Source organism: Hippocampus comes, unplaced genomic scaffold (assembly GCF_001891065.2).
Source record: "Hippocampus comes isolate QL1 unplaced genomic scaffold, H_comes_QL1_v1.1 scaffold335, whole genome shotgun sequence".
Taxonomy (NCBI): domain Eukaryota; kingdom Metazoa; phylum Chordata; class Actinopteri; order Syngnathiformes; family Syngnathidae; genus Hippocampus; species Hippocampus comes.
In genome coordinates, this window is record NW_017805823.1 from 368,551 (window position 1) to 392,051 (window position 23,501).

A 23,501-nucleotide genomic window follows, 5' to 3' on the forward strand; every position below is an offset into this window, starting at 1 on the left:
TTCCCACTCAACTATTTTACTGCTGTTTAAAACAAGGTGGTAGCTTTGGAGGCATATTCATTGACTAGAGAGTTTTTCTGTTTCAATTATTTTACATTTCTCTTTTCATAACCGTAAGCCTGCAATTTGCTCATTTCATCAAACAGCTTTGCTTTGAAGTTGACTTTTGTTTTCTTTCTGATTGACTTAGGCCTACTACTCTTCAACGCAACATGCCGTTCTCACAGGTTTTTGGGGTTTTTTTTGTTCATTTGTTTTGTTTTTTTTAGAATGACTATAAGTGTTTTCTCTTCATTTCATGATTTTTATTCGTTTCATGAAACCTGATTCATGGTCTCACAATCTTACCCTTAATACAGTGGTTCTTAACCTTGTTAGAGGTACCGAACCCAACCAGTTCATCTGCACGTTCACCGAACCTTTCATTAGTGAAAAATACAAACATGATTTTTTTTTTTTTTTACAAATTCAAGACTAAAAAAACGCATTTATTAAAAAGAAAAAAAAAACCCATAAAATTACAAGCCATAAGTATACGTTTTTTAAATTGTGCACAAAAAGAACCAGCCAGTGATGGCCAAGCGGGCCTGTCAAAACTAAGTGACATGTTGAGTCGGTTGTGTCTTAACCTCCATGGTAGAGGCTCCGTCAAACCCCTGAGACCGATTCACCAAACCCTGAGGGTTCGATCGAACCCAGGTTAAGAACCACCACCTTAACACATTACAGTACTGTGTTAATAATGGACTCAGCAATAGATGACTAGATGGGTACATCGTCGGGATACGGGTGTGCCTGAAAATGTTCCCTTGTCATGTTTTCCAGAAAATGTTGCTTTAAAACTCTATGCAACTCCTTTATATAAGTGCAGACCTGGTCAACTTGCATTGGCTGATCTGAACATGCTAAATAATGGTCGCAACATCACCACTTTGAAAAAGACAGAAAATTCAAGTAAGTCTCGGAAGTCTTTATTGCAAACAACTCATGCAGCTTTACATATGCGGTACTGTTGTAATTTATATTTAACACAAGGGCTGATGGTACGCCCACACCGAAATTCAACCCTTTAGTTGGATGACATGGTGCTGCGAATCCAGGAGTTGTAGTTGCAGACCTTGGCGTAAACACCAGGCTTGTTCCTCTGGGCGCAACCGTAACCCCAGGACACGACACCCTGAAGCTGGCCGTTACACACCACGGGGCCACCGGAGTCTCCCTGCACAGGTACCAAATACCATATGTAAGCACCAAAGGCTGGAGAAGTTCACTGAAAGAATCGGTGAGCTTGTTGCTCGTACCTGGCAAGAGTCTTTGCCTCCCTCCAGGAATCCGGCGCAGAACATGTTGGAGGTGATCTGTCCAGGGTAGGAGTTCCTGCAGCTGCTGTCGCTCAAGATGGGGGCGTCCAGGCACCTCAGACGGTCAGGGTAGTTGTCTGAAGAGGAGGAAAGGACACACGTGAGTGCTGATACATGAACAGGTGGATCCCCTTTGAGGGTTTTTCTTTTTTTAACTGACTTCCAGAGCCGCTCATGTTGCCCCATCCAGAGATCAGACAGCGGGTGCCTGAGCCGGCACAGCTGGAGGGCAGGGACACGGTGCGCACGTAGCTGTTCAGGGTGGCGGGCTTGCTCAGCTTGATGAGCATGATGTCGTTGTCCAGGTTGCGGCTGCTGTATCTGGGATGTCTGATGACCCGACTGGAGGTGATGAACTGCTCCGTGCCCTCGTTGACGGCGATGTTGTGCTCACCGAGACGCACCTGGATGCGGCTGCACAGAAACGCACATGACGGTGATGCCAAGTTCAAAGTCCCGCAGAAGTTTCATGTCAGCTGTGTTACGACTTACGACTTGTAGCAGTGAGCAGCAGACACCACCCAGGTGCTGGAGATCAGGGAACCTCCGCAGAAGTGGTAGCCAGAGTTCAGAGACACCTGGTAGGGTACAGAGTTCTTTCTGCACTCGTATCCACCAACAATCTTGTCGTCCTCATCATCAATGGGAGCAGCAACTGCAATGCAAGCATCACATTTTTACCTACAAAAAAAAAGTTGCCCACAGGAGAGGGACAAATACTCACAAGCTGCAGCACACAAGGCAAGGACAATGAAGTACTTCATGACTGTCTTCTGAAGTCAGTGGACCGACACAGTGGAGGAACAGGATTCGTGGGTTTATATACCTCTGAATTGTCTACTCTGTCAACTCTTTATCTAAGACCCACTCAAGGACTTTCCCATGTACTGTACAAAATGATTAAACATTATCCCACCTGGGAAGTGCACCAGCATGGTTTAAGATAATTTCCGTTGCTCCTTTCTAAATGGACACAGATGTAAATAGAAGTACTGAATATCACATATGGACGGATCGTTTTGGATACTGCCTCGCCCCCTTTTTAATTTAAAAAAAAAGTACAAACTGCTTTTTCTATTTGCTTGGGTTGTCTTTGTGACATATTAAAATTGGCTTGGTGATGCGGGATCCTCGGTTATAAATGTGCAAAAAACCTCGAATCAAATATTCTTTCACTGCACTATGAATTCATCAGAAGCATGCTCCGTCTCTTCCACACCTTGCTGAGCGATGATGTTGACATCTGACCAGTCCTTGGTGTGCTGAGTGGATGAGCAGTAGGACACTCTTGATGAGCTCCTCAAGGTGACATCGATGTGTGAGGGGCTCTCCAGTTTGTCCTGATTAGATCGAGTTCCTTGTCCGGCTCTTTGAGGCACATTTCAGCCTGTTGCTCAACTGTTTACCTTCAATGATCTGATTCATCTCACTCAGGTGTATTTTTGTGGCATTTACTACAAGATTAAAGACAGAGTCGTTATACTTGTTCTCTACATATTCCTTCAGCTTCTGGACCTTCCTCTTTCACTCCTTTATCGTTGGCTCCATTTGGGGAATCTGCCTCTGCAGCTAAGTTTTCTGACGCTTATTCTCATTTGCTAAAGGTACCGGATCAGGGCCCCAAGTGTTCTCCTCACTGGACACAGAAAAGCACCAGGTCATCCCTGCAGAAAGAATCACAAATGCTGTTTTGTTTCTTGCATATGGTCCTCTACATCTTCTTTAAGTGAAGGGTCATGAAGGCAGCGTCAATCTGATGAGGCTGCACGTGCATGGCACAGATGAAACAGGTCTTTATCTATCTATCTATCTATCTATCTATCTATCTATCTATCTATCTATCTATCTATCTATCTATCTATCTATCTGTGTGTGTTTATCTATTTATCTATCTATCTAGCTATATATATACATATGAAGTACATTTGTATATTGTAAATAGGCAACGTATAAATACTACAATGCTAGTGTACAGTGGAGGAAACAATAAACAAACAAAAAAATTTAAGATGCTTATATTTATATTTATTGATATACTTTTTGTTCTTCTACTTCTCCCTTTCATAATTTTGCTGCTGTAAATTGGGAATTCCTCCATTGTGAGACAAATTAAGGTTTTCTTATCTTATTTTAAAATCCCAGTGGTTTCGAGTATTCAAATAAAATAAAAGTTTACAATTATTTGTTTAAATTGTTCACAGAGCCTTTTGTAACTAGACATTTATGTGTGATTCAGCATCATTGTGACAGTGTGTCAAGGTAGGTTTCGGATTGACATACATTTATCAATAAACTATTTTGCCCAATTTATGAAAAATAAAAAATACCCACGCTTTACAAATAAAGCAAACAAAAACAACAGAAGACACTGTTTTCACAATTTCAAGAAGTCTTTGCAAAGAAACATAAAAACAAATGTTGAAATGGCAGAAATATGTCAGAACTGCGATTGGCAGCCGCGCTCCCTAATGACGTCATGGAGAGCGACGGTCTACGGTTTGTGTACCTGCTGCCGAGATAACAGCTGCGTCGATTGTGTTTTGCCTTCCCCCTCTCTCCTCCGTGCCTCATTGTCATGAGGTAGGAATAACACCACTTTTGATATTTTATAATAAGATTAGTAGCTTCAAGGCTTTTTGTACCTCTTCCAACCCGCGCCTTTAGCAGAACGTGTGCTAGCGTGTTAGCTAGTGGCTAGCTTCTTCCTGGCTCTGTCACCGTGTCAACGTCTGCCCAGTGCGCAATTGTTGCGGTCGTCGTGTGGTCCAGATTGCGCATCGATGCGCCGTATTGCAAAAAAATGGCCCATTATAACCGTCTGTTTTGTTTGTTCGTGGCGCGTTTATTTAGCGTGTCACGTCTGTTTGTTGTCTTAGCGTCGGAGGGGATCCTCAGGCTGGGATGATGCAGCTCTGTCAAAACAGCTGGGCGGTCAGGTGAACACAACAGGAGCCTATTTAAAAACTTTTTTTTTTTTTTTTAACACAGTGGTTTTACAAATTAGGGTTTGGGACCTGGACATGTTTTTATTGGGTGGTTGGAGTAAAAATGCAATTGTTATTTAAACAGGCACACCGATTTTTGACCCACACACATGGATCAAAAATGTGTGCTTTATAATGGGTTTATGTAGAGTGTATATGCAACCAAATCTCAGCTCATGTAACTCTGAAATAATGCAGTGTATTTACACAGCTGCAGCTGTCCTTAAAACTTGTGTCAATGGCTTGAATAGTTTAATATGCAATAATTAAAAGGGAATTAATAGCTCTTTAAATTCTGCTCTGTTTCCAAGATTACTGATACAGTGTAACAGGAGCTGGAATTTACATCAGCTCTTTTGGTGGCACACCACTAGTGGGCTGTGCATTTGCCTCTTAATAGCTCCACCACCACTATCGTGTCGCTATTATATAAAGCATCAATAGTACACAAAAACGCAATCCAGCTGCATGTCACTGTACCATGTGCATTATCACGAGAGGTTCAGAATGAGTAATTATCTAATATCTAATAACAGTAACTCAGCTTTTAAATTAAATACATCATACCCAGTATCGTTGCAAATTATTAAATCACATCACTACAGATGTGGTTGAACATGACTTGCTGTCACCACCCAATTGGAGGATGGAAAAATGCCCTGTGAGGATGAATTAGTATTCTGATTGGTTACATGGTGACGTGGGCCAGCACTACATATTGTGAAGACCCTGATTAGATTGACAGGTACTACATATGAGTTTGAAATCTGATTGGATCAAAAAACAAATCTAACATCTACATACACAACAGGGAGCAATGCAACCAAGAGAAATGAGAATAGACTGCTGGGCATGGATAAATATAATTGCATGTAACAAATATTAGAATTTAGGTTGTAAATGTTGGTCAGAAATTCGGACCGTGTTTAGCCTAGCAGAGGCCTAGCTGGCCCTGGCCTACCACCACAACAGTGCAGTAAGTTTATAATGTCTTAGACAGTAGCTCCGGTGATACCCAGTTCCGGTGTTAATGGGGTCACACTCGTCAGCACCAGAATTGACCGTCCAGTCAGTTCTACGCTAAAACCGGCCCCTGACCCATGACGGAGTACTGCGAGGACGGGGGGCTGCTGTATGAGCAATCTCCTCCCATGCACATCAAAGTGGAGTCTCCTGAGGGACACTCCGCAGGGGGGGCTTCCGACAACGGCTTCCCCAGAGATGACGACGACTCGGAGGGCAGCTGTGACCAGAGCAGTGGACCGCACGGGGGCCTGCCCTTCAACGTGGTAGTGGTGCACCCCAAACTCATGGCGCCCGGCATGTCTTCAGATGACCTCTTGTCCATTGAACAAAGTAAGCCCATGTTCATATTTAGTACACTTTTTGAGAGGAAAAAGAGTGCTTACAAGGACAGTAAAAGCATTTTTACAGGTGGGGCCATCAATTCATACTCTACACGATGTATATGTAGCACATGGATAAGGTACATTAACAAACACAAATACAGCACAACGACACCTTTTGTAGAACAGTCAAGTACGTGCTGCTGAACAGAAGCTGACACTTTTCTGTGCAACCAACAGAACTCATGACAGCTCTCCTTACCTTTCAGTTTTGATGTAGTGTTCGGTGTGAGGGTTGTTACGACATAGTTTACCCCACCTAGCTACATAACAGTGGGCCACCACTGGCTCATTCATAGACACATGTTCAGAAATAGTCCGAACACGTTTCATTGGTTACTTGAGTCACAGTTGATGGGTGGCCAGGCGCACCTTGCAGATAACTATTTGAATATAAAAAGTACATTTTCCATATTTCCTTTCGGGATAATATTGGTGTTGTGGGAGTAGTTAGAGCTGTTTTTTTCATGCAACATTACCATTACGAAAATGTTTAACGCGAGGTCACCAACGTTTTTGAAAATGAATTACTTTTTTTTTTTTTTTTTTTTTTGCAATACAAACTTTCATGCAAAGTGAAAATTTTCTCAGATGAATCAATGGAAGTAATTGTTCGAATAACCAATTCTAAAAAATATTCAATCGTCGCAGCCCTGTAATTGATTCATCGACCATTCCTACTTGACTATTTTCCACCTGTGTTTGTGTTGTCGGCTGTGTCCCCCTACAGACAGAGCTATGTCCGCTGCACTGGCTGCCAACGGCGCAGGCAAAAGAAAAAGTCGCTTCAGTGGCGCAGAGCTGGAGGTGTTGGTGTCGGAGGTGACGCGGTATGAAGGAGAACTGTTCGGCCCGGCGGGGAGGCTCCGCCGACGCGAGAGGGAACGCATATGGGCGGGAATCCTGGAGCGCGTCAACGCCGTGTCCAGAGTCCCGCGTACGCTTCGGGAGGTCAAAAAGCGTTGGGATGACCTAAAGAGGCGCAATGGCGGTCGACTGGCGGACGCCCGCCACCGAAGCTGGTCTCTGCCCTCCAGCAGAGCGACCATGCTCGGACAGTCTTCCCAGTCCAGCCCCAGGCTTCAGCATGGCAAGCAGAAGCAAAACTCCAGACCAAAGCCCACTTTCACATGCTTTCCTGAGTCGGACACAGGTAAACTGGATGTCTGTCTTGGTACGATCGGGCATTTTGAAAGGAGTACAAAAAATACTGCATGACTGAAGCAGTGTACACGTGCACTAACTGCTTGTCCTCCCATGTTTTGTTCCGTCTTACATACAAATTTGGGTTACGTTGCCACCCTAGGAACAGCACTTTTCAACAGAAGGCTCCTGTATGAGAAACAGTACCCATTTCATTGGTTTCAAGGGTCTTTTTAGTCGCTGAATCACAAGATAACATTGTTTTTCCGAAATGGCTTTAGTTTTTGAGATATTCCATAATTTTGGTTTTAGGCTGAGGCCGTATCTTTTCAAGCATGCTCATACTGTATTCCTGCATTTTTGACACTGGCCATCGTTATCGCAGAGAGTCGTCAATATGCAAATCATACTTCTTGTGAAAATTAAATGGACATTTCCCAAATTGGCAAAGATCAGCAATAAACAAATGCAAAAACAGGTGAGGTTAAAGCACAGACACTGTTTTAATCACGATCAACATACATTTTGTGAACTGTCAAAACACATTACGGTAATTATCAATCACTTAATTGTAAAGAAAACTGGAGCTAATTCAAAGAAATGGATGCAATTTTCAGTCTCAGCAGCCCAAAATGACCCTGAAATGCCGAGAATACATTTGCCACTTGAAATTTTTTGTTTCCTCTTAAAATTGGTGCATTCATTTTTTTATCTTCATTCATTTAGATAATTGGTATATTTGATTAAATGTATCATTTTAACAATTTGAATAGTTTTTGTGCTAATTTGAATGAAATACTGTAAGTTATAAAATTAGTACTTGAGAATGACTTGTTAGCGATAAAATACATTATTTCACTTTTTTTTTTTTTTTAATTCCTCAATGACCAGGCTCTTCAGTCCATTAAAAGAAGTGTGGCTCTTGATTGCAAAAGTTAGCACACCCTATGTGTGGGAACCATGCAGTGGGCCTTGCTTCAAGCTACCTGCTCACAAAACACATTTTATGTTCATGTTTTCAGGTTTTGGAGGAGAGGGCTCAGAGAAGGATGCCTTGGACAAGGATGATGACAATCCAGAGCACGAGAGAGATGTTGGGGTTCCTGACTGTGAAGATGAAGACAACAGCATGGAAGACAAACTCGGCCTCGGATTAGGTCTGGGCATCGGCGCCCCTCCGACCTCAGAACGATGGCTGCCTCCCTCCCCGCTGTACAGCGCCCCTTTCCTCAACGGCAGCCCGGAGCCCAGCAGTCCGCAGCCGTCGCTCGGAGCACAACAGGGACCTCTGGAAGCCCCGCCGCGCGGATCCTGGCTTGAAGATGAACTACGGGGACTGGGAGAGGCAGCGATACAGCTCGGAAATCGCGTAGACAAAAGTTTGCGGGAATTCGCTGACTCTTTCCGACAGGACATGAGAACACTCGTCGCATCGCAAGAGGCGTTGGCGCTCAGTCTCCAGCAAAACAACGTCCTCCTGCAGAGGCTTTTGGGCGTGCTGGAGGCGCAGCAGCAGCAACAACAACAACAACAACGCATGCAACAAACGCAGTACTCGCAGGTATCGCAGCAACAACACGTCGAACAACATTTACAGCAACAGATTGAAGGACCACAGCACACAGTACAACAACACAAACTACATCAGGTTCAGCTCACTCGGCATTCTGCCAGCCCTTCTCCTGGAGCCATGGTTCCTTCCCCGTCGTCACCCGACCTACAAGCCACGTTTCCCTCGCATCCACCCGCAGGCGTGAATGGGTGCGCGCAGAAACCGCGGCGAGGAAGAGCTTTCGATCACAGGCGCAGGAGACGACGCTGAGGACAGAAGGGACCGGGTGACAGTTCAAAGCACACACTTTGCATACTTGATCAGTAAGGATGTGACAGTGAATCTTTTTTTTTTTCTATTGCTATAGTATTTGGAGTTTTGCTTCAGAGATACCAATTGCACTTGAAAGTTGTCCTTAGAAAGAACTATTAGACGTCAGCTTATAGGGTGGCCTTAAATTCAACTGTACATATTCTTATGCTATTAAACCTCCTGACTACCGTAATCGAGTTGAGAAACAACTCGACCACTTAAGACATACTTGCTCCCTGTCCAGAATTTACTCGAGGTGCTGGTGTTTACGTTCATGCTTTTCAAGAGAACTTGTACTGTATTAACAACATTGTCATGGAATGAAATGTCTAACTTTTGGAGAGTAGTATGGTAACGGTTAGGGCTTAACAATTTTGAAAAATAAGGTTACTGACCCCCCCCCCCCCCTCAATATTTCAAGATCCTCTTGACGTGTATTTTTTTTCAACAAACAAGCAATAAATTAATCTGTAATATCAGATTTATTGCACTTGGTCTTAGAGGTGAACTCAACTGTATTTATAAGGCACTTTAAAACGACCACCGCTGTCTAGAAAGTGCTGTACATGGAGCAAAAATAATTCATCCAATAAGCAATAAAACAATAATAACAAAGACAGTAGAATGCACAAAAACAGTAAAACTAGAAATCGAGTCTCATGCAGTCAAAATCCAAAGAATAAAGATGAGCAGCGAGGGGGCTTGCCTAACGTTTAGCGGGAGGTCATTCCAAAGAGAGGGACCCACAACGGAAAAAGTCTCAATCCCCTCTGCGCCTCCGCTTAGTTCTTGGTATGTACAGTATATTGTGTATAGTGGGCTAGTGAAGGGATGCCAGAGTAGGCGTTATGTGCTCCCTCTTATGATTACCAATCATGAGGCAAGCAGCAGTATTTTGGACCAACTGGAGACTCTTAATGGAGGATTGGCTGACTCCAAAGTAAAGTGCATTACTGTAATCCAGACGAGATGTGACGAAGGCATGAATTACTGTTTCAGAGTGTTCTTGAGAAAGGAGAGGCTTTACTTTAGCCAGCTGCGTAAGGTGAAAGAAGCTGGATTTTACAACAGCATCAATTTGCCGGTTCAACTTAAAATCACTGTCCATTTTAAGACCCAAGTTCGAGACTGTTTGCTTAAGATAAGGAGCCAGGGGCCCAAGACCGCAAGATGGAATGTACAAGGGCCACTGGAACCAAACACCATCATTTCTGTTTTCTTTTGATTGAAATTCAAGAAATTCAGTGCCATCCATGTCTGGATTTCCTCTTGACAGGATAAACATGGACTCAATGAGAAAGTATCTTTTAAATAAAAAAAAAAAAATAAAGCCTACCAACTGACCAAAATGATGCACTTTTCTTCCACATTGCAGCATTTGCGATTTGAAAATTGCATTTGATAACATTGGCAATGTCAACTTGAATTAGATTTGTTGTTCAGCCCTAATATAACCAACCATACTACTCCCAGAAATATAAGAATATTCAGATTTCAGGTGAAATTTCATAATGAACCTAGAGCGCACTCTTAACTTTTACAGGTGAACATAAGACCTTTTCCGAAGTTTTCAGTGAACATGTTAAACTATTTAATGTTTCATATCGATTGTTCAATTTTTGACTTGAGATCACGATGCCCCCTAAAAATTGATGAACAGTACCTTGCCATGGTGAGCGTTTAAACAGAATACGGGGAAATGACCATGAGCTTTTGAGTTCATAAGCAGTTTGCAATGGAGACACTGGAGGAGTCACAGAAAGACCTAGAAGTCGATTATCTGTCCATTCATGGATCAAACACTCGTTGGGGATTTTGCCAGTAAAATGCATTTGAAATATTATCAGTATAATGTTCACCTGTAAAGTTGAGAGCGCCATTCTGAAATTTCACCAACCAGCCCAATATGCCTAACTTTTTGTGCGTATTGTGTCTTGTATTTCAACTGCTATTGTAACTACATGCTAATGTATGCCTGTGTTTTAACAGTTTTATGGTGAATACTTTTTCAGCTTTGGCAACACATTAAAAATGTGTTGCGTTCAATGCACTCTGAGACATAAAAAAGCATCCGTTTTTGCTCGTATGCACCATCAAGAAAGGCTTGAGGCTTTCACATCACAGTCGGCTTGAGTCAAATTTTTTGGGTGGAAATACAGCATACTGTACATAAATATGTAGGGCAATTATACACCTGCATGCAGTGCAATTTGTGTGTAGATTGTTGTCTATAATTGCATATTGCTATCATATTTATAGTTTTGCAGAAGGTATATTTTGTAGGTATATATAATGTATTAACACACAAATAAAAGTAAGACTGGTCGCTCACCTGTGGAGTTTGCATGTTCTCCCCATGCCTGCGTGGGTTTTCTCTGGGTACTCCAGTTTCTTCCCACATTCCAAAAACATGCATGGCAGGTTGACTGGGCACTCCAAATTGTCCCTAGGTGTGAGTGTGAGTGTGGAAGGGGCTTTTTTTTTTGTCTACGTGTGCTCTACAATGGTCTGGCAACCAGTTCAGAGGGTACCCCGCCTACTACCCGAAAATAGACCGGATAGTCTCCAGCACGCCCCGCGAACCTTGTGAAGATAAGCGGATCCGAAAATGGATGGTTGGATGGATAATAATAATTTGATATTAATTATCCTCTTGTTTTATGTTGAGAGGGAAGAAATTTCATCTGTGCTGTATGTCACACATACAGCACATTTGACAATAAAGTTGTATTCAATTCAATTAAGTGAGAACATTTTTCTTAATATACCTTCATTTACAAGTTAATGGCCATATTATATTTTCTCTGTTATTTATCCAAATGACATTTAAAATGTGATTTGTAACATACTTAATTTCAACTCTTCTTGACTTCCATACTTATTTTCGGCCACGTTGGAGGTACTAAAGTATGCGTTCCCTCAGACAGCTGCCGGGTTTTAATTTGAAAATCGACGCGCGGTATAACGCCATTTCCGTTTTGGGCTGACCTTGGTGCTGTCGTCCACTCGGCCGTAAGTCCAATAGGGGGAAAATATGGCCACCATAACCGCACCGCAAGTCTCTGAAACGACGTGAACTTTCTGGTGAGTAAGTAAAGCACTTTCCACAATGCAAGACTGACTTGGTGGCACTGGCAAATACTATTAATTCACCCGGAGGGCGCTACAGTGGCAACGACGGCATATGTAATTCATCGGAGCCAAAAATGGCCGAGTCCCGAGGAGACGGACCGCGGAGGACCTTTGACTTCTCCGAATCCGAATCCGAGGACGACTCGGAAGGGAACGGTACGTGCTGTCGAGTTGTATTTTACTGTTAGCTTGAGCCTTCCCGAAAAGTAAAATATAGCCCATGTTTAGTGTAAGAGGCGGTATTTATTTTTTGTCTTGTTAAAAAGATGTACAGATAATTAGATTTCGTCCATCTCAACGATAAAGCCTACAGTTTATTGTTTATATTTTGCTGTGTTAGGCGCAACCTTGTTACATATCTGCAGGCACCTCATAAACATGTGGTTAACTATTTCTACTTTCAATTAAAGGAAGTACAGTACATTCGTTTTTTTTTTCAATACTAATTTAATTTTAGCATTTTAACAGCAATACTAACGTTAGGAGTATTTTGCTCGAGTAAATGCTAAGCTATGCTAACAAGTCAAAAACAAACTTAGTTAAAACGGAGTAATGTGTAATCTTTTTCTGCTTATCAACTGAGTCGCAGGGTTACACTGATTTGAATGGCACACCCCATTATGACTGCACTAAAAACATGAAAATTAGAAGTGAGGATCTTGGGTCTTCCCATGTTCAGACCAATTAGCTTGATTATACAGTATTGATTCAGCTCTCCCTTTTTCCATAGCTGCCTGAAAGCGTTTAAGAAACAGAATGTGGATGTTGAGAGACACAATTTTCGAGCACAATTGCTTACTATTTAAAATGTGCATTAAACAAAATGTTATTAACACAAGGAGGATACACCAACAAAATCATACACAGCGCGCTCATTTAATCAGTAAGATTTGATACAGTAGGCAAATTAGTAGGGACAAGGAAAATAAATTTTTTAGGGGATGCGTTGGTTTTAAATACTTTTTTGGAATAACTTTTACTTCTGCAATTACATTTATTCTCACGACAACTATAATTTGCACAAGTACGTGGATACTTTGAAATTTCATTTGGGGGACAGGAAATATTCTGTAATGGCATGTAGTAAGTTTCCTATCAAACTAGTCCTTTGTAATTTATCATTTCATCATCAAATTTGCCCTGTTTATACATTTATTTGTTTTGTATCGACTTGTTATTTTGTTTAAGTGTATCAAAGTTTGTTTCGATTTTCAGTTTTGGAGATGACTGAGAAAACGCTCCCAGAAAAGCAAGCTCTTTCTGACGCAGAGGAACCATATGAGAAGGCTGATCGACCAAGCTCTGCGAAAGAACTATCTGAAGATCGACTGGAAGATGTGTACTCGATAGATTATGTGATTGAAGATCACGGTGAGACTGACAATGGGCAGGACATTGATTCAACAAATAAGCATGAAAAGTTTCGTATGGTCTGCAACGAATGTGGAACGTCATTTCCCCGTCGTGAGATGTTCTACCTTCACCGTCACTATCATGCAGACAAGGATGAACTTGTTCCCCTCAACTGTTTAGAATGCGGACTTTCCTTTAAGGATCGTCGCAGCCTCATGAAACACAGACATGTTCATCAAGAGGAGCCAAAGTATGAGAAGGAAGCTCGTTTTCAGTGTGCAGAATGTGACAATTTTTTCCCAACGGCGCCAAAACTGAGGCGTCACCAATGCACCGATACAGATGACATGCCTTATCATTGTACGTTGTGCCGCAAAGAGTTCATAGTAAGGTGTGCTGTTGCGAAGCACATGCTCCACCACTCAGAAGAGGGCAGCTGGACGTGCAAGGAGTGTGGTCAAAGCTTTCCAGACTACAGGACAATGCGCTGCCACCAGCGATGTCACCCTGTCCTCAAACCCTTCGAATGTCCGGAATGCGGCATGGCTTTCACACACAGCTCCGTCATGGAAGCCCATCGGCGCAAGCACACTGAGCGACTCCGCTCTTTCCTGTGTCCCATTTGCGGCAAGACCTTCACATACAAGAGTCTGGTTCAAGAACGCCAGAATCTGCGCACCAACGAGAAGCCCTTCCGTTGTCCTGATTGTGGTAAGAAATTTACCTTTGTTCAAAACTTGAAAGTTGTCACAAGCTCAAGCTGCACGAAGCCAACTATCTTTCCTCTGCTGAGCAGCCCACCAAGCAGACCCCCGTGCCTGCACCGGTGCAAGTGGTTGCAAAGAAAAGAGCCAGAGTGACTAACCAAAACACGCTTTTAACTGTCGCCTTTGTCCGCAGACAAACAGCTCGCCATCCAACCTAAGAGCCCGCATGCAATTTCATGAAGTGGAGTGCAAGTCACACGAGAAAAGCTTCAAGCCACATCCAGAGATTGAAAAAGGTTTGGGACAAGGTTCTCCACACTGCTCTTGTACTCATTGCGATGAGATCAGTTTAGGATGACATTAGAGCTGAGCGATATGAAGATACGAGGACAGGAAAGATTTTACCGTGTCACTTTTCTCCGGTTGTGTCGATCGTCATTTATCCACTGCAGCAAACTGTGTGGAATCAGAACATCAGGGGAAGCTTGATTTGATGGGCAAAAGGTTTCACTTAGCAATTTTATGCCACCAGGTGGCAGACTAACCAACAATGCAAGTAAAGGAATGAAATACATTCTCATCTTTGATTACAAACGCAAGGTGCAAAATTAAATTGAAATCAATCATGAGGTGGGTGAATGCAAACCTTTTCATGTAAACCTGGGACCAGTGACAGACAACCATTCACAAAATCAGAAAGGTGAACGAACCACTACACAATCAGCGACTACTTCAAGCTACTTATTTAACAAAACACATTTGGTGCTCATGTGTGCAGGTTTTGAAGGAGGGGTGTCCAAGTAAAAACTTTTTGGGACAAGGATGATGGCAATCCAGAGCACAAAAGAGATGTTGGGCACCCTGACCGTGAACATGAAGCATGGAAGACAAGCACGGCCAAGGATTCGGTCTTGGCCTCGGAGCACCCCCAACTTCAGCATGATGGCTGCTTTCCTCACCGCTGGACAGTGCCCTTTTCCTCAATAGTAGGCCAGAACACAGCAGTCCGCAACCATTGCTCAGACCACAAAAAGGTCATCTGGAAGCCATGCCATGTGGCTCCTGGCTTGAAGATGAGTTATGGGGGCTCAGAAATGCAATGATTCAACTTAAAAAACATGTGGACAAGAGTTGCTGACTGTTTCAGTCAGGACATGAGAAAACTCGTGTTGCAGGTGCCGTTGGCGCTCAGGTTCTCGCAAAACATCGTCAGGAGACCCAGCAACAATACATGCAACAAATGCGGCACTTGCAGACATTGCGACAACAGCATCATGAACAACATTTACAGCACAAGATTGAAGTAAATAAATGTCATCAAATATGGGCAAGTTGTAATACCATTCGGGTTATCAAAACACTTAATTTTTATGATCAGCTTCGTTTTTGCACAAGGGGCATTTTAAGGACCCCCCACCCCCGCACACACACAAAACAGAGCATCTCAAATGCAGATGAGGGGGAAAAACAGTAAATTCATCCTGGCCTGAGCACAAAAACTGAGTGAATTTTTCAGTAAAAAACGAAAGATAGGGATGTGAATCCCAATTTTCCAAAATGTGAGGGTTCTCTGTACCACAGCAACAACAATATCTACATCACAGCTTCGGCTCATTCTGCCTTCAGACAGGCCCTCAACTGCTGCCTCGGATGCGTTTTGAGTTCTTAAGATTGTGCATATTACGATCACCTTTTCAATTTTGCCATAGCTGTGTTTTGTTGATGTTAAATGTATTTAATTGCAAATAAATGTAAAACTGGTTGGTCGTTTGGGAAATCTTGATGTAGATTATTATTAGGGAATATTATGTAGGGCAGTATGGGCGAATAGTGAACAACAAATCTGTGGGTTGAGTTTTGAATCTACTCTGGACTTCACATTTTCTATTTGTGCTTCCGTAGGGGTTCTCTGGCTTTCTCACACACACTAGCAACACCCATAGTAGGTTAATTGATGACCAAATTGCCATAAGGATGAGTTCCCCAGCTTTTGGGTCAGGGGATGCCTTACAAACATTTTTTCCTTAGGACTCCATTATAACCAAAACACCAATTTAACTTACTGAAAACACCATTGATACCCCTAATCGCGAGGAATTATTTTTAAAAGTAGAGTTGATTACATTTTATCAGTTTAACTTGTTAAAATTCGTGTATTTAAATGTTGGAATTTGGTAGCTAGGAAAAATGCTGCACATCAAGTGAAGAAAATTATGCTTTACATGCTGTGACGACAGACATCTTTATATAGATTTTAATTGGCCTCACTGTAAGGTACCGTACGGAGGAGTAATTTGTGTGTTTGTGGAGTGTGTCGCGAACATGTAGATTTACTTGCCCGCCAACTTGACGATATAGTACAAATAGTTTTAATTATGTACCCCGCCCTAGAGCCAGGCTGGCTCCAGTACACCCACGACCCTAGTAAGGGAAATGTTTTGAAAAGTAAATCGAGTTGAATGGAGTTTGCATGTTTTTCCTGTGCCTGCATAGATACTCCGGCATTCTCGCTTGATCAAAAAGTTATGCATGCAGATGTTTGAATGTTGAGTGCTCATGGTTATTTTTCTAAATGAGCCCTGAAACTGGTCAGCGACTAAAACAGGTTGTGTCCTCCACTTCCTCCCCTACCCCCTTGACCAAAGTCATATGGGATCTGCCCAGCTCCCTCGTAAAGCGCAAACTGAATGAGGACAATCTCTCCATAAAATACAGGTAGATGGATGGGATGGTCGGAACAAACCTCCAATTCATGTTTTAATTTGAAACATCGTAGCTCCAACGTCATTTCCGCTTTCGTTCGCCGAATTTGGTGAAACTGCTGCTCTAGTCCATGCCAGGGGTGCATGGGGGGGAACATGGCCGCCATAGCCCCACCGGAGTCTCCGCAACGGCACAACTCCCCGGTGGAGGAAGTCCAAACATCTGGGGGCAAGACTGACTCGGCGAAACTGGAAGGCGGCACTGACCAGACAGAAGAAAATACACTGGATCAATCTCGGGAGCGTCAGAGTAGCGAGCACAGTGGTAACAACAGCGCTTCCCTGCCCGGCCATTATAAGGTTATTGAGTCGGGGGCTGGAGGCGGCCAAACATGTAATTCACCGGAGCCAAAAATGGCCGAGTCACCAGGAGATGAACAGCGGCCCCTTGACTGCCCCGGAGACGAAGACAACGGTGAAGAGGATCAATCCCACACGGAAGAAAATAGTAAGTGTACTCTAACGGTGGTGTTACTGTAATTTACTGGCAGCTTTAGCCTTCCTATTTCCTACTGCTTTCGCCCAATGTCCAGTTGGACACTGGACGGTACAATCAAGCTTGCACGACATTTTGTGACATAGCATTACCACATTCTTTCTTTTGGCTCTTAAACGAATCGTTTTGTATTACTACTTTAGATTTTGTATCAACATTATCTATCTATATATAGAGAGATACATATAGAGTTGTTGTTTGTGTTTCTTTGGAATGTTTGTAACTGGGATAGTAAATTCCTTGTTTTTACATATTTGGCAAATAAATCAGATTTTTATTTATTTACTTAGTTAATGTGTTCATCAAACAGTGGCTCTCATTTCAATTTCCAGTTTCAGAACCTGCTGAGAAATTGCTGCCAGAAACGCAAGCTCTTCCTGGTGCAGAGGACATTAATGAGAAGGTTGAGGATCCCGTGGAAGATGTGGGCTCGATAGAGTATGTGGTTGAAGACCACGGTGAGGGTGAGAAAAGGCAGCACAGTGAGTCCTCATCTAAGCCAAAAAAGAGTCGCATGGTGTGCAAGGAGTGTGGACTATCCTTCCCCCGCCGTGAGATGTTCTACCTTCACCGCCATAGTCATGCACACAAGGATGACCTGGCTCCCCTCACCTGTGAAGAATGCGGCCTTTCTTTTAAGGACCGTCGCAGCCTCATCAAACACAGACATGTGCATAAGGAGCAGGAAGAGGAGCCAACATATGAGGACGAAGATGTTTTTCAGTGTGCGGAGTGTGACAATTTTTTCCCTACGGCGCAAAAGCTGAGGGTCCACAATTGCAATGATCCAGATGACAAGCCTTATCACTGTTCGCTGTGCCGCAAAGAGTTCCATTTAAGGTGTTCTGTCGCCATGCACATGATGAACCACTCGCATGAGGGCTGGACGTGCGAGGAGTGCGGTCGAACCTTCCGGGAATACAAGAGATTGCGCTGCCACCAACGATGTCATCCAATCCTTAAACCCTACGAATGTCCCGAGTGCGGCATGGCTTTCAGATACAATTCCGTCATGGAAGACCACCGGCGCAAGCACACGGACCAACTGCGCACATACCTGTGTACCGTATGTGGTAAGACTTTCAAGTACAGCAGTCTCCTCCAACAGCACCAGTATCTGCACACTGGTGAGAAGCCCTTTCGCTGTCCCGATTGTGGTAAGAAATTTGCCTTTGCTCAAAATATGAGGGCACACTGTCGCCAACATAGACTGCACCAAGCCAACGCTATTCCCTGTACCCAGCCCACCAAGCAGACTCCCTTGTCTGCACCGGAAATGGTGCAAGTGGTGCAAAGGAAAGAGAATGCACGCCCGAGTGAGGAACCAAAACGCACTTTTAACTGTCCCCTTTGTCCCCAGACATGCAGCTCACCGGCCAACCTGAGAGCCCACATGCATTTTCATGAGGTGGAGTATGAGTCACAAGAGAGAAGATTCCAGGCGCCCCCAGAGATTAAAAAGGTTTGGGATAAAGGGCACACCTGTCCACACTGCCCATGTACTTACCGTGATGAGATAAGTTTACGATTACACATATTCAAAACCCATCAGAATGTAACGCAAGATTGGGACAAAGTGTCCATTTCCTCCCGAAAAGAGTTGAGCTCCGTACCCAGTGAAAATCTGCAGGTACAATGCAAAAGCGATGACTTCCCCCCAAAAGATTTGAGCTCCGTACCCAGTGAAAATCTGCAGCTGAAATTCAGGCCACACAAGTGCCCCGAGTGTGGAAAAATGTTTCGCCATCGCTCAGTGTTAGAGCTGCACATGCGCATACATTCCAAAGAAAAGCCTTACCAGTGCAGCGTGTGCGGCAAAGGCTTTCGCTTCAGCAGCTACTTACAGCAGCATATCATCATCCATTCGGGCAAGAAGCCTCACAAATGTCCTGACTGCGGGAAGGACTTTGCCTTCCTGCAGAACATGAGAACCCACCAGAAGCTGCATCAGGAAAAACCCTTCCGCTGCACCAGCTGCCGCAAAGGCTACAGCGACGAGACGCAACTGCAACACCATATGCGTTCGCATAATGGCGAGAAGCCTCACAAATGTAACTTGTGCAACAAGAGCTTCGGCTTGGCCTATCTGCTGCGCGACCACCTGAACACGCACACAGGAGAGCGACCGCATCTCTGCAGCGAGTGTGGCAAATCATTCTCCTGGTTGAGCAGCTTGTTGGTGCACCAGAAGATCCACACTCGCAAGCGCCAGAGCTTTAGCCCGCTTAATTCTGCCCCAGCCGGCGGGAGGACTAGAGGCAGAGGGAGCAGGGGAAGGAGAGGGGGGAGGCTGACATGGGGTATGTCTCGATCAGTCGGGGGGCCTCCTCTCTATCCCAATTCAGGGGACATGCCACATTCTTCCATGCTCGCATCTCAAGAAGAATTGCAAGTGAGAATGCAGAAGGAAGCATTTCTTTCTGAACTACACCCGCCACCTGTCCACTGGGAGTTGGATGGTGACGGAGCAATGCCGGTCCCCTCGTCACAGCCGCCAGAGCTGATTGACAGCTCATCACAGCCACGCCGGCACAGTCAAGAGAGCACACCCTCCTCTCAAAAAGCCGGCCCCTTGGGAATCGATGGAACGGAGACACATGGAGAACCCACGGCCACGACGTCGACTTCCTCTGGATCTTTGCACCATGACTCTCGCAGGGTGTCGTCCTTTGTGGACGGTGCGGCGTTGTGGAGCATCCAACCTCCTCTGTTGACTTCTTCAAACAAGGTCACTCAAGAACTCCAGTCGGCCAGATGGCCAGGTGCCCCTGTGGTGCCAAAACCGGAGACTTTGACGCTTCCTATGAAAGAGGATGGAAAAGTTTGGGATCCTCAAGCAATAACGTTGACTGTTAAGCAACCTGAGCAGCTCTGGATAGAAAGTGAGTCACAAAAGCAGAGGACTTCAGGTGTAGCAGGTGCACCGTCCTCAGTTCAGATAGACCAAAGCATCCCCATTCCAGTATCTACTGCTGTTGCTCATGGGCTCGGTAGCACTTTGTGGGGAATTCAAGCACCACTGGGGGCTTCAAACAAAATGACCTCCCCTCAGAAACTTGTGAAAAATCAAGACTTCCAGCTACAGCAGAAGCGGGTGCCGACTGCTTGGGCCACTTTACCAAATCAGACTTCAACACAGAAACTTCCCATCCACATCAATCCCTTTGCCCAAACCATTGGCACAACAGTGTGGGGCTTCCAAAATAATCCTGTAGGTCCTCCGCTGCTTCTCACTGGGCAGCTCAAACCTGGGAGCGTACAGGACCTGCAGCAGCAACCCATCGGCACGGCCAATCAGATCATCCTAAACCAGTCGCCGTCTTTCTTCTCCCAGGCGCTTGGCACCCTCCCGACCCTCGCTTTGCCCGGTACTCATTCTCTTCACACCGTTTCGGTTGGTACACTGGCAAGACCGTCGCTCCCAAATATTTTCTTCACCCCTCAGGCTGTCCTGACTGAGAGGCCCCCCTTGCCACAGACTCCGGCCCTACCTCAGCTTGCCGCGCGGACCGAAGCTCACAAACTCGGAGCCCGTTTGCCTTTTGCCCCAGATCGACTTTTGCAGTGCATGATTTGCGGCTGTTCTTTCCCCCGGGAGCTGGATCTTCAGTTGCATTACTTGCAACATGCACAAGGAGGAGCTTAACATTGTAACAGTAGCAGCAAAGCTTGATTTATTAATTTGTTACTTTTTTTATTCTGTTGAGCCCCATTTCTCTGGCGCTCACTTGTGGATTTTGACCAGCTGACTTGGTTGGGCATTAGAAGCCAAAAAAAAAAAAACTGAGTTAGTTCTGCTGCACACTTTTTTAATTGTACTAATTCACTCTAAATAAGACTGCTGAGACTATTGTTGTGGTTAGAAACAGTAGTTGTTTTCTTCTTAAAAATGCTTTTAATATGTGCGTACTTCTCAAGGGTGTGGACCAATTGACCATTTCATTTACTGCCGATAATGTTTGCATTTTAAAATGTTTTAATTCGTACATTTTTGGTCCTGTCTTGAACCATTTCAGAGGTGTATTTCATGTACAGTATACAGTGTGCCTTTTATGAGTAAGTCTGCATGTCTGCTATGCCGGTATTGTAGGCCTAGTTTGTTAGTAAAGTAGACGGAGCAATTCACTACTCAGTGGGTACACAGAACTGTCCTCCATTTACGCTGAATTACTGTTTATGGAAATACTGGAATACAGTGGATATGAAAAGTCTACACACTCCTGTTTAAATGCCAGGTTTTTGTGATGCAAAAAAAAAAAGACCAAGACCAATCGTTTCAAAACTGTTTCTACCAAGAAAAAACATTTTAAGGGGGGGAAAAAATAGACAACTGAGATAATGTGGTCTAGTAGGTTTTCCCTGACATTTTCATTTTTGCTTTATGGCAGAAGACCAAAAGGTTTTGTGCCAACGCTCACTGGTATTTGGAACTATTCAGAATTCTCGAAGAGAATATCCAAACTTTATTTTGGGTTATCAGAAGCACTTCAAATGGTGGAAGGTAATGTGCTGTCTCCTATTTAATATTGGTTTTAATGTGACTGGTTTATGAACACAGCACATGTGGGTGTGCAGCTGCACTCTTAATTTGATTTTATATAGATGTGGGTCATTTCCGGAATTGGAGGACATTTTGGCTTTCTAGCTTTAGAATTCTTCAAAAATATATCTTCATGTTTCTGATTTTCTGCTACATATTCATCAATAATAGGTGAAAAACTATCCAAGGCTTGATCAGATCATCTTCGATCAGTGGTACAATTTTCATTAAATTATTTATTTGATCTTAACATTAACATCTGTCACTGTAATCACAGTAACAGGGTTTGCAAATCCGGACAAACGTTAGATTTGTCTTGGGAGTAGAAGCTCGCCTTTTTTTAGCTAGCTGCTACTGACAACTACAGGGAACAAACTTACCTGTAGGCAAAGGAAATAATGTAAAAAGAATTGTCTTATTGTGATCAGGCATAACAGGGTTGAATGAGGTACAGTGAGACATTCAATCAAGTCTACCTATGTTATAAAATTATGAAAATAGAAGAGAGGTCATACCTTAGCTCTACCCATTCTCTTGGAAAACTGTTGATGTCAAGTCCACTGTATCATGTGACTGACTGCTTTCTTCTTCTGTCATACTAAAACAGGGTTGCATGCATGTGGTGGGACACACGTTCCATGACAAATAATTATTTAAAGTATGTTTATTAAAACATGTTCCTGCAGTTACAAGAGGCAGCTATGAAACAACTACCGGGAGTATTAAATAAAAAAATAAAAAATATTATTTTAACTGTTTTCGATTCAATTTCGTCACGGGGGACAAGAGCCAATGGCATTTTAGGGGTACTCCAGACTTCTTTGGTATTTGAAAAACAATTTTCAAGAATTCTTGTCTCTTAAGTATTTTTTAGATTTGGTCTCAGGATACATACATTTACTTCGAAACTACGTGTTTAAGTATTTTGTATGTGGATTATTTAGAATTTGATTGCTGGGATGTAAAATGTCTTCCAATTCTCAAATGACCGATACCTATATCCGGGCATTTGAATACTTTTTCTCTCCACCATACTTGTACTTGCATCTGGGTTCTCACTTCATAAAAAGTTGTCATTAGAAAATTTGGTAAAATGTGTACATTTCCATCCATAATAAAATCAATGTTCTTTCAAACAATATTTTGATTAATTGGTGCAAATAAGCCCTCAAACACAAGCAGTCAAACTAACTGCAGAACTACATTTTCTGTCCAATCATTTGAGCAAGGTGAAATATTCATCCTTGCTGTCGTGTATAATGTAACAAAATAAACTGTTAAACTGTCAAATGTAAACTGCCCGTTGTTCACATCCAACGACCCATGATTAAAAAGAAAAAAAAAAACCTGTCAACCTAGTTAGCCATCCATCGTCCAATAATCTCTTGAGAATGAGCCATTATTGGGAACAGAAGAAAACTGTGATTAAAAACCTTGACAACTACTCGGTATGTACATACAATAATATTCGCGGTTTGACACCCACAATTGGTGGTCGGGGGCACTTTTTATAGGGGAATTTAAACGCCATTTGTTGTGGAAAACGCATATTGCGGACCATCAGCGGTTTTGGAAGAATTCTTTGGCTTTCAAAATTATTTTCCCCCAATGCGTTTAAATGGGCGCCAGTTACAGGCGCTCTTTGCGGCCAGTCCCGGTCCACTGTCGTGCAAATGTGGTCTCTGCAATTGCTTTTGTAATTAATTTGTAGCGATTTAACAGCATTCAAGTCTGGTCTTATGTAGATCACCAT

General features: G+C 43.4%; 4 protein-coding genes across 7 annotated transcripts; 3 read left to right on the top strand and 1 right to left on the bottom strand.

Moving 5' to 3' along the window:
• Window positions 1–955: 955 nt before the first annotated feature.
• On the bottom strand, window positions 956–2,187 carry LOC109525604 (trypsin-3-like). Its single transcript, XM_019886206.1, has 5 exons — window positions 2,086–2,187; window positions 1,854–2,016; window positions 1,522–1,775; window positions 1,302–1,438; window positions 956–1,219 (listed from the first exon to the last, which is right to left on the bottom strand). Exons 1-5 carry the CDS (start codon window positions 2,123–2,125, stop codon window positions 1,070–1,072), a joined length of 744 nt encoding a protein of 247 aa, XP_019741765.1. The 5' UTR covers window positions 2,126–2,187; the 3' UTR covers window positions 956–1,069.
• A 1,629-nt stretch (window positions 2,188–3,816) lies between these two features.
• On the top strand, window positions 3,817–11,089 carry LOC109525592 (myb-related transcription factor, partner of profilin). Of its 2 annotated transcripts, none has more exons than XM_019886188.1 (4): window positions 3,817–3,941; window positions 4,212–5,701; window positions 6,482–6,904; window positions 7,917–11,089. In XM_019886188.1, the coding sequence occupies exons 2-4, from the start codon at window positions 5,446–5,448 to the stop codon at window positions 8,714–8,716; spliced, it is 1,479 nt and encodes a 492-aa protein (XP_019741747.1). In that variant the 5' UTR covers window positions 3,817–3,941; window positions 4,212–5,445; the 3' UTR covers window positions 8,717–11,089. The 2 variants fall into 2 exon arrangements, with proteins under 2 accessions (XP_019741747.1, XP_019741746.1); XM_019886187.1 differs by having other exon boundaries at window positions 4,238–5,701.
• A 472-nt stretch (window positions 11,090–11,561) lies between these two features.
• LOC109525600 (oocyte zinc finger protein XlCOF26-like) lies at window positions 11,562–15,720 on the top strand. Of its 3 annotated transcripts, none has more exons than XM_019886201.1 (5): window positions 11,565–11,842; window positions 11,918–12,046; window positions 13,106–13,954; window positions 14,144–14,246; window positions 14,729–15,720. In XM_019886201.1, the coding sequence occupies exons 2-4, from the start codon at window positions 11,965–11,967 to the stop codon at window positions 14,188–14,190; spliced, it is 978 nt and encodes a 325-aa protein (XP_019741760.1). In that variant the 5' UTR covers window positions 11,565–11,842; window positions 11,918–11,964; the 3' UTR covers window positions 14,191–14,246; window positions 14,729–15,720. The 3 variants fall into 3 exon arrangements, with proteins under 3 accessions (XP_019741762.1, XP_019741760.1, XP_019741761.1); XM_019886202.1 differs by having other exon boundaries at window positions 11,928–12,046; XM_019886203.1 differs by lacking the exon at window positions 11,918–12,046 and having other exon boundaries at window positions 11,562–11,842.
• A 933-nt stretch (window positions 15,721–16,653) lies between these two features.
• Window positions 16,654–23,082, top strand: LOC109525587 (oocyte zinc finger protein XlCOF7.1). The gene is made up of 2 exons (XM_019886179.1): window positions 16,654–17,160; window positions 17,541–23,082. The coding sequence occupies exons 1-2, from the start codon at window positions 16,797–16,799 to the stop codon at window positions 20,852–20,854; spliced, it is 3,678 nt and encodes a 1,225-aa protein (XP_019741738.1). The 5' UTR covers window positions 16,654–16,796; the 3' UTR covers window positions 20,855–23,082.
• The last annotated feature ends 419 nt before the right edge of the window (window positions 23,083–23,501 follow it).

What these genes read in the sequence shown, in the direction of transcription:
- LOC109525604 (XM_019886206.1), bottom strand. Translation starts at nt 2,125, where the DNA reads ATGAAGTACTTCATTGTCCTTGCCTTGTGTGCTGCAGCTT. An exon ending in GCTGCTCACTGCTACAAGTC is followed by an intron (nt 1,776 to 1,853) that starts GTAAGTCGTAAC and finishes GTTTCTGTGCAG; the next exon opens with CCGCATCCAGGTGCGTCTCG. An exon ending in CAACATGAGCGGCTCTGGAA is followed by an intron (nt 1,439 to 1,521) that starts GTCAGTTAAAAA and finishes CCTCCTCTTCAG; the next exon opens with ACAACTACCCTGACCGTCTG.
- LOC109525592 (XM_019886188.1), top strand. Translation starts at nt 5,446, where the DNA reads ATGACGGAGTACTGCGAGGACGGGGGGCTGCTGTATGAGCAATCTCCT. An exon ending in CCTCTTGTCCATTGAACAAA is followed by an intron (nt 5,702 to 6,481) that starts GTAAGCCCATGT and finishes GTCCCCCTACAG; the next exon opens with ACAGAGCTATGTCCGCTGCA. An exon ending in CTTTCCTGAGTCGGACACAG is followed by an intron (nt 6,905 to 7,916) that starts GTAAACTGGATG and finishes TCATGTTTTCAG; the next exon opens with GTTTTGGAGGAGAGGGCTCA.
- LOC109525600 (XM_019886201.1), top strand. Translation starts at nt 11,965, where the DNA reads ATGGCCGAGTCCCGAGGAGACGGACCGCGGAGGACCTTTGACTTCTCC. An exon ending in GGACGACTCGGAAGGGAACG is followed by an intron (nt 12,047 to 13,105) that starts GTACGTGCTGTC and finishes TTCGATTTTCAG; the next exon opens with TTTTGGAGATGACTGAGAAA. An exon ending in CTTCCGTTGTCCTGATTGTG is followed by an intron (nt 13,955 to 14,143) that starts GTAAGAAATTTA and finishes CTTTGTCCGCAG; the next exon opens with ACAAACAGCTCGCCATCCAA.
- LOC109525587 (XM_019886179.1), top strand. Translation starts at nt 16,797, where the DNA reads ATGGGGGGGAACATGGCCGCCATAGCCCCACCGGAGTCTCCGCAACGG. An exon ending in ATCCCACACGGAAGAAAATA is followed by an intron (nt 17,161 to 17,540) that starts GTAAGTGTACTC and finishes TTCAATTTCCAG; the next exon opens with TTTCAGAACCTGCTGAGAAA.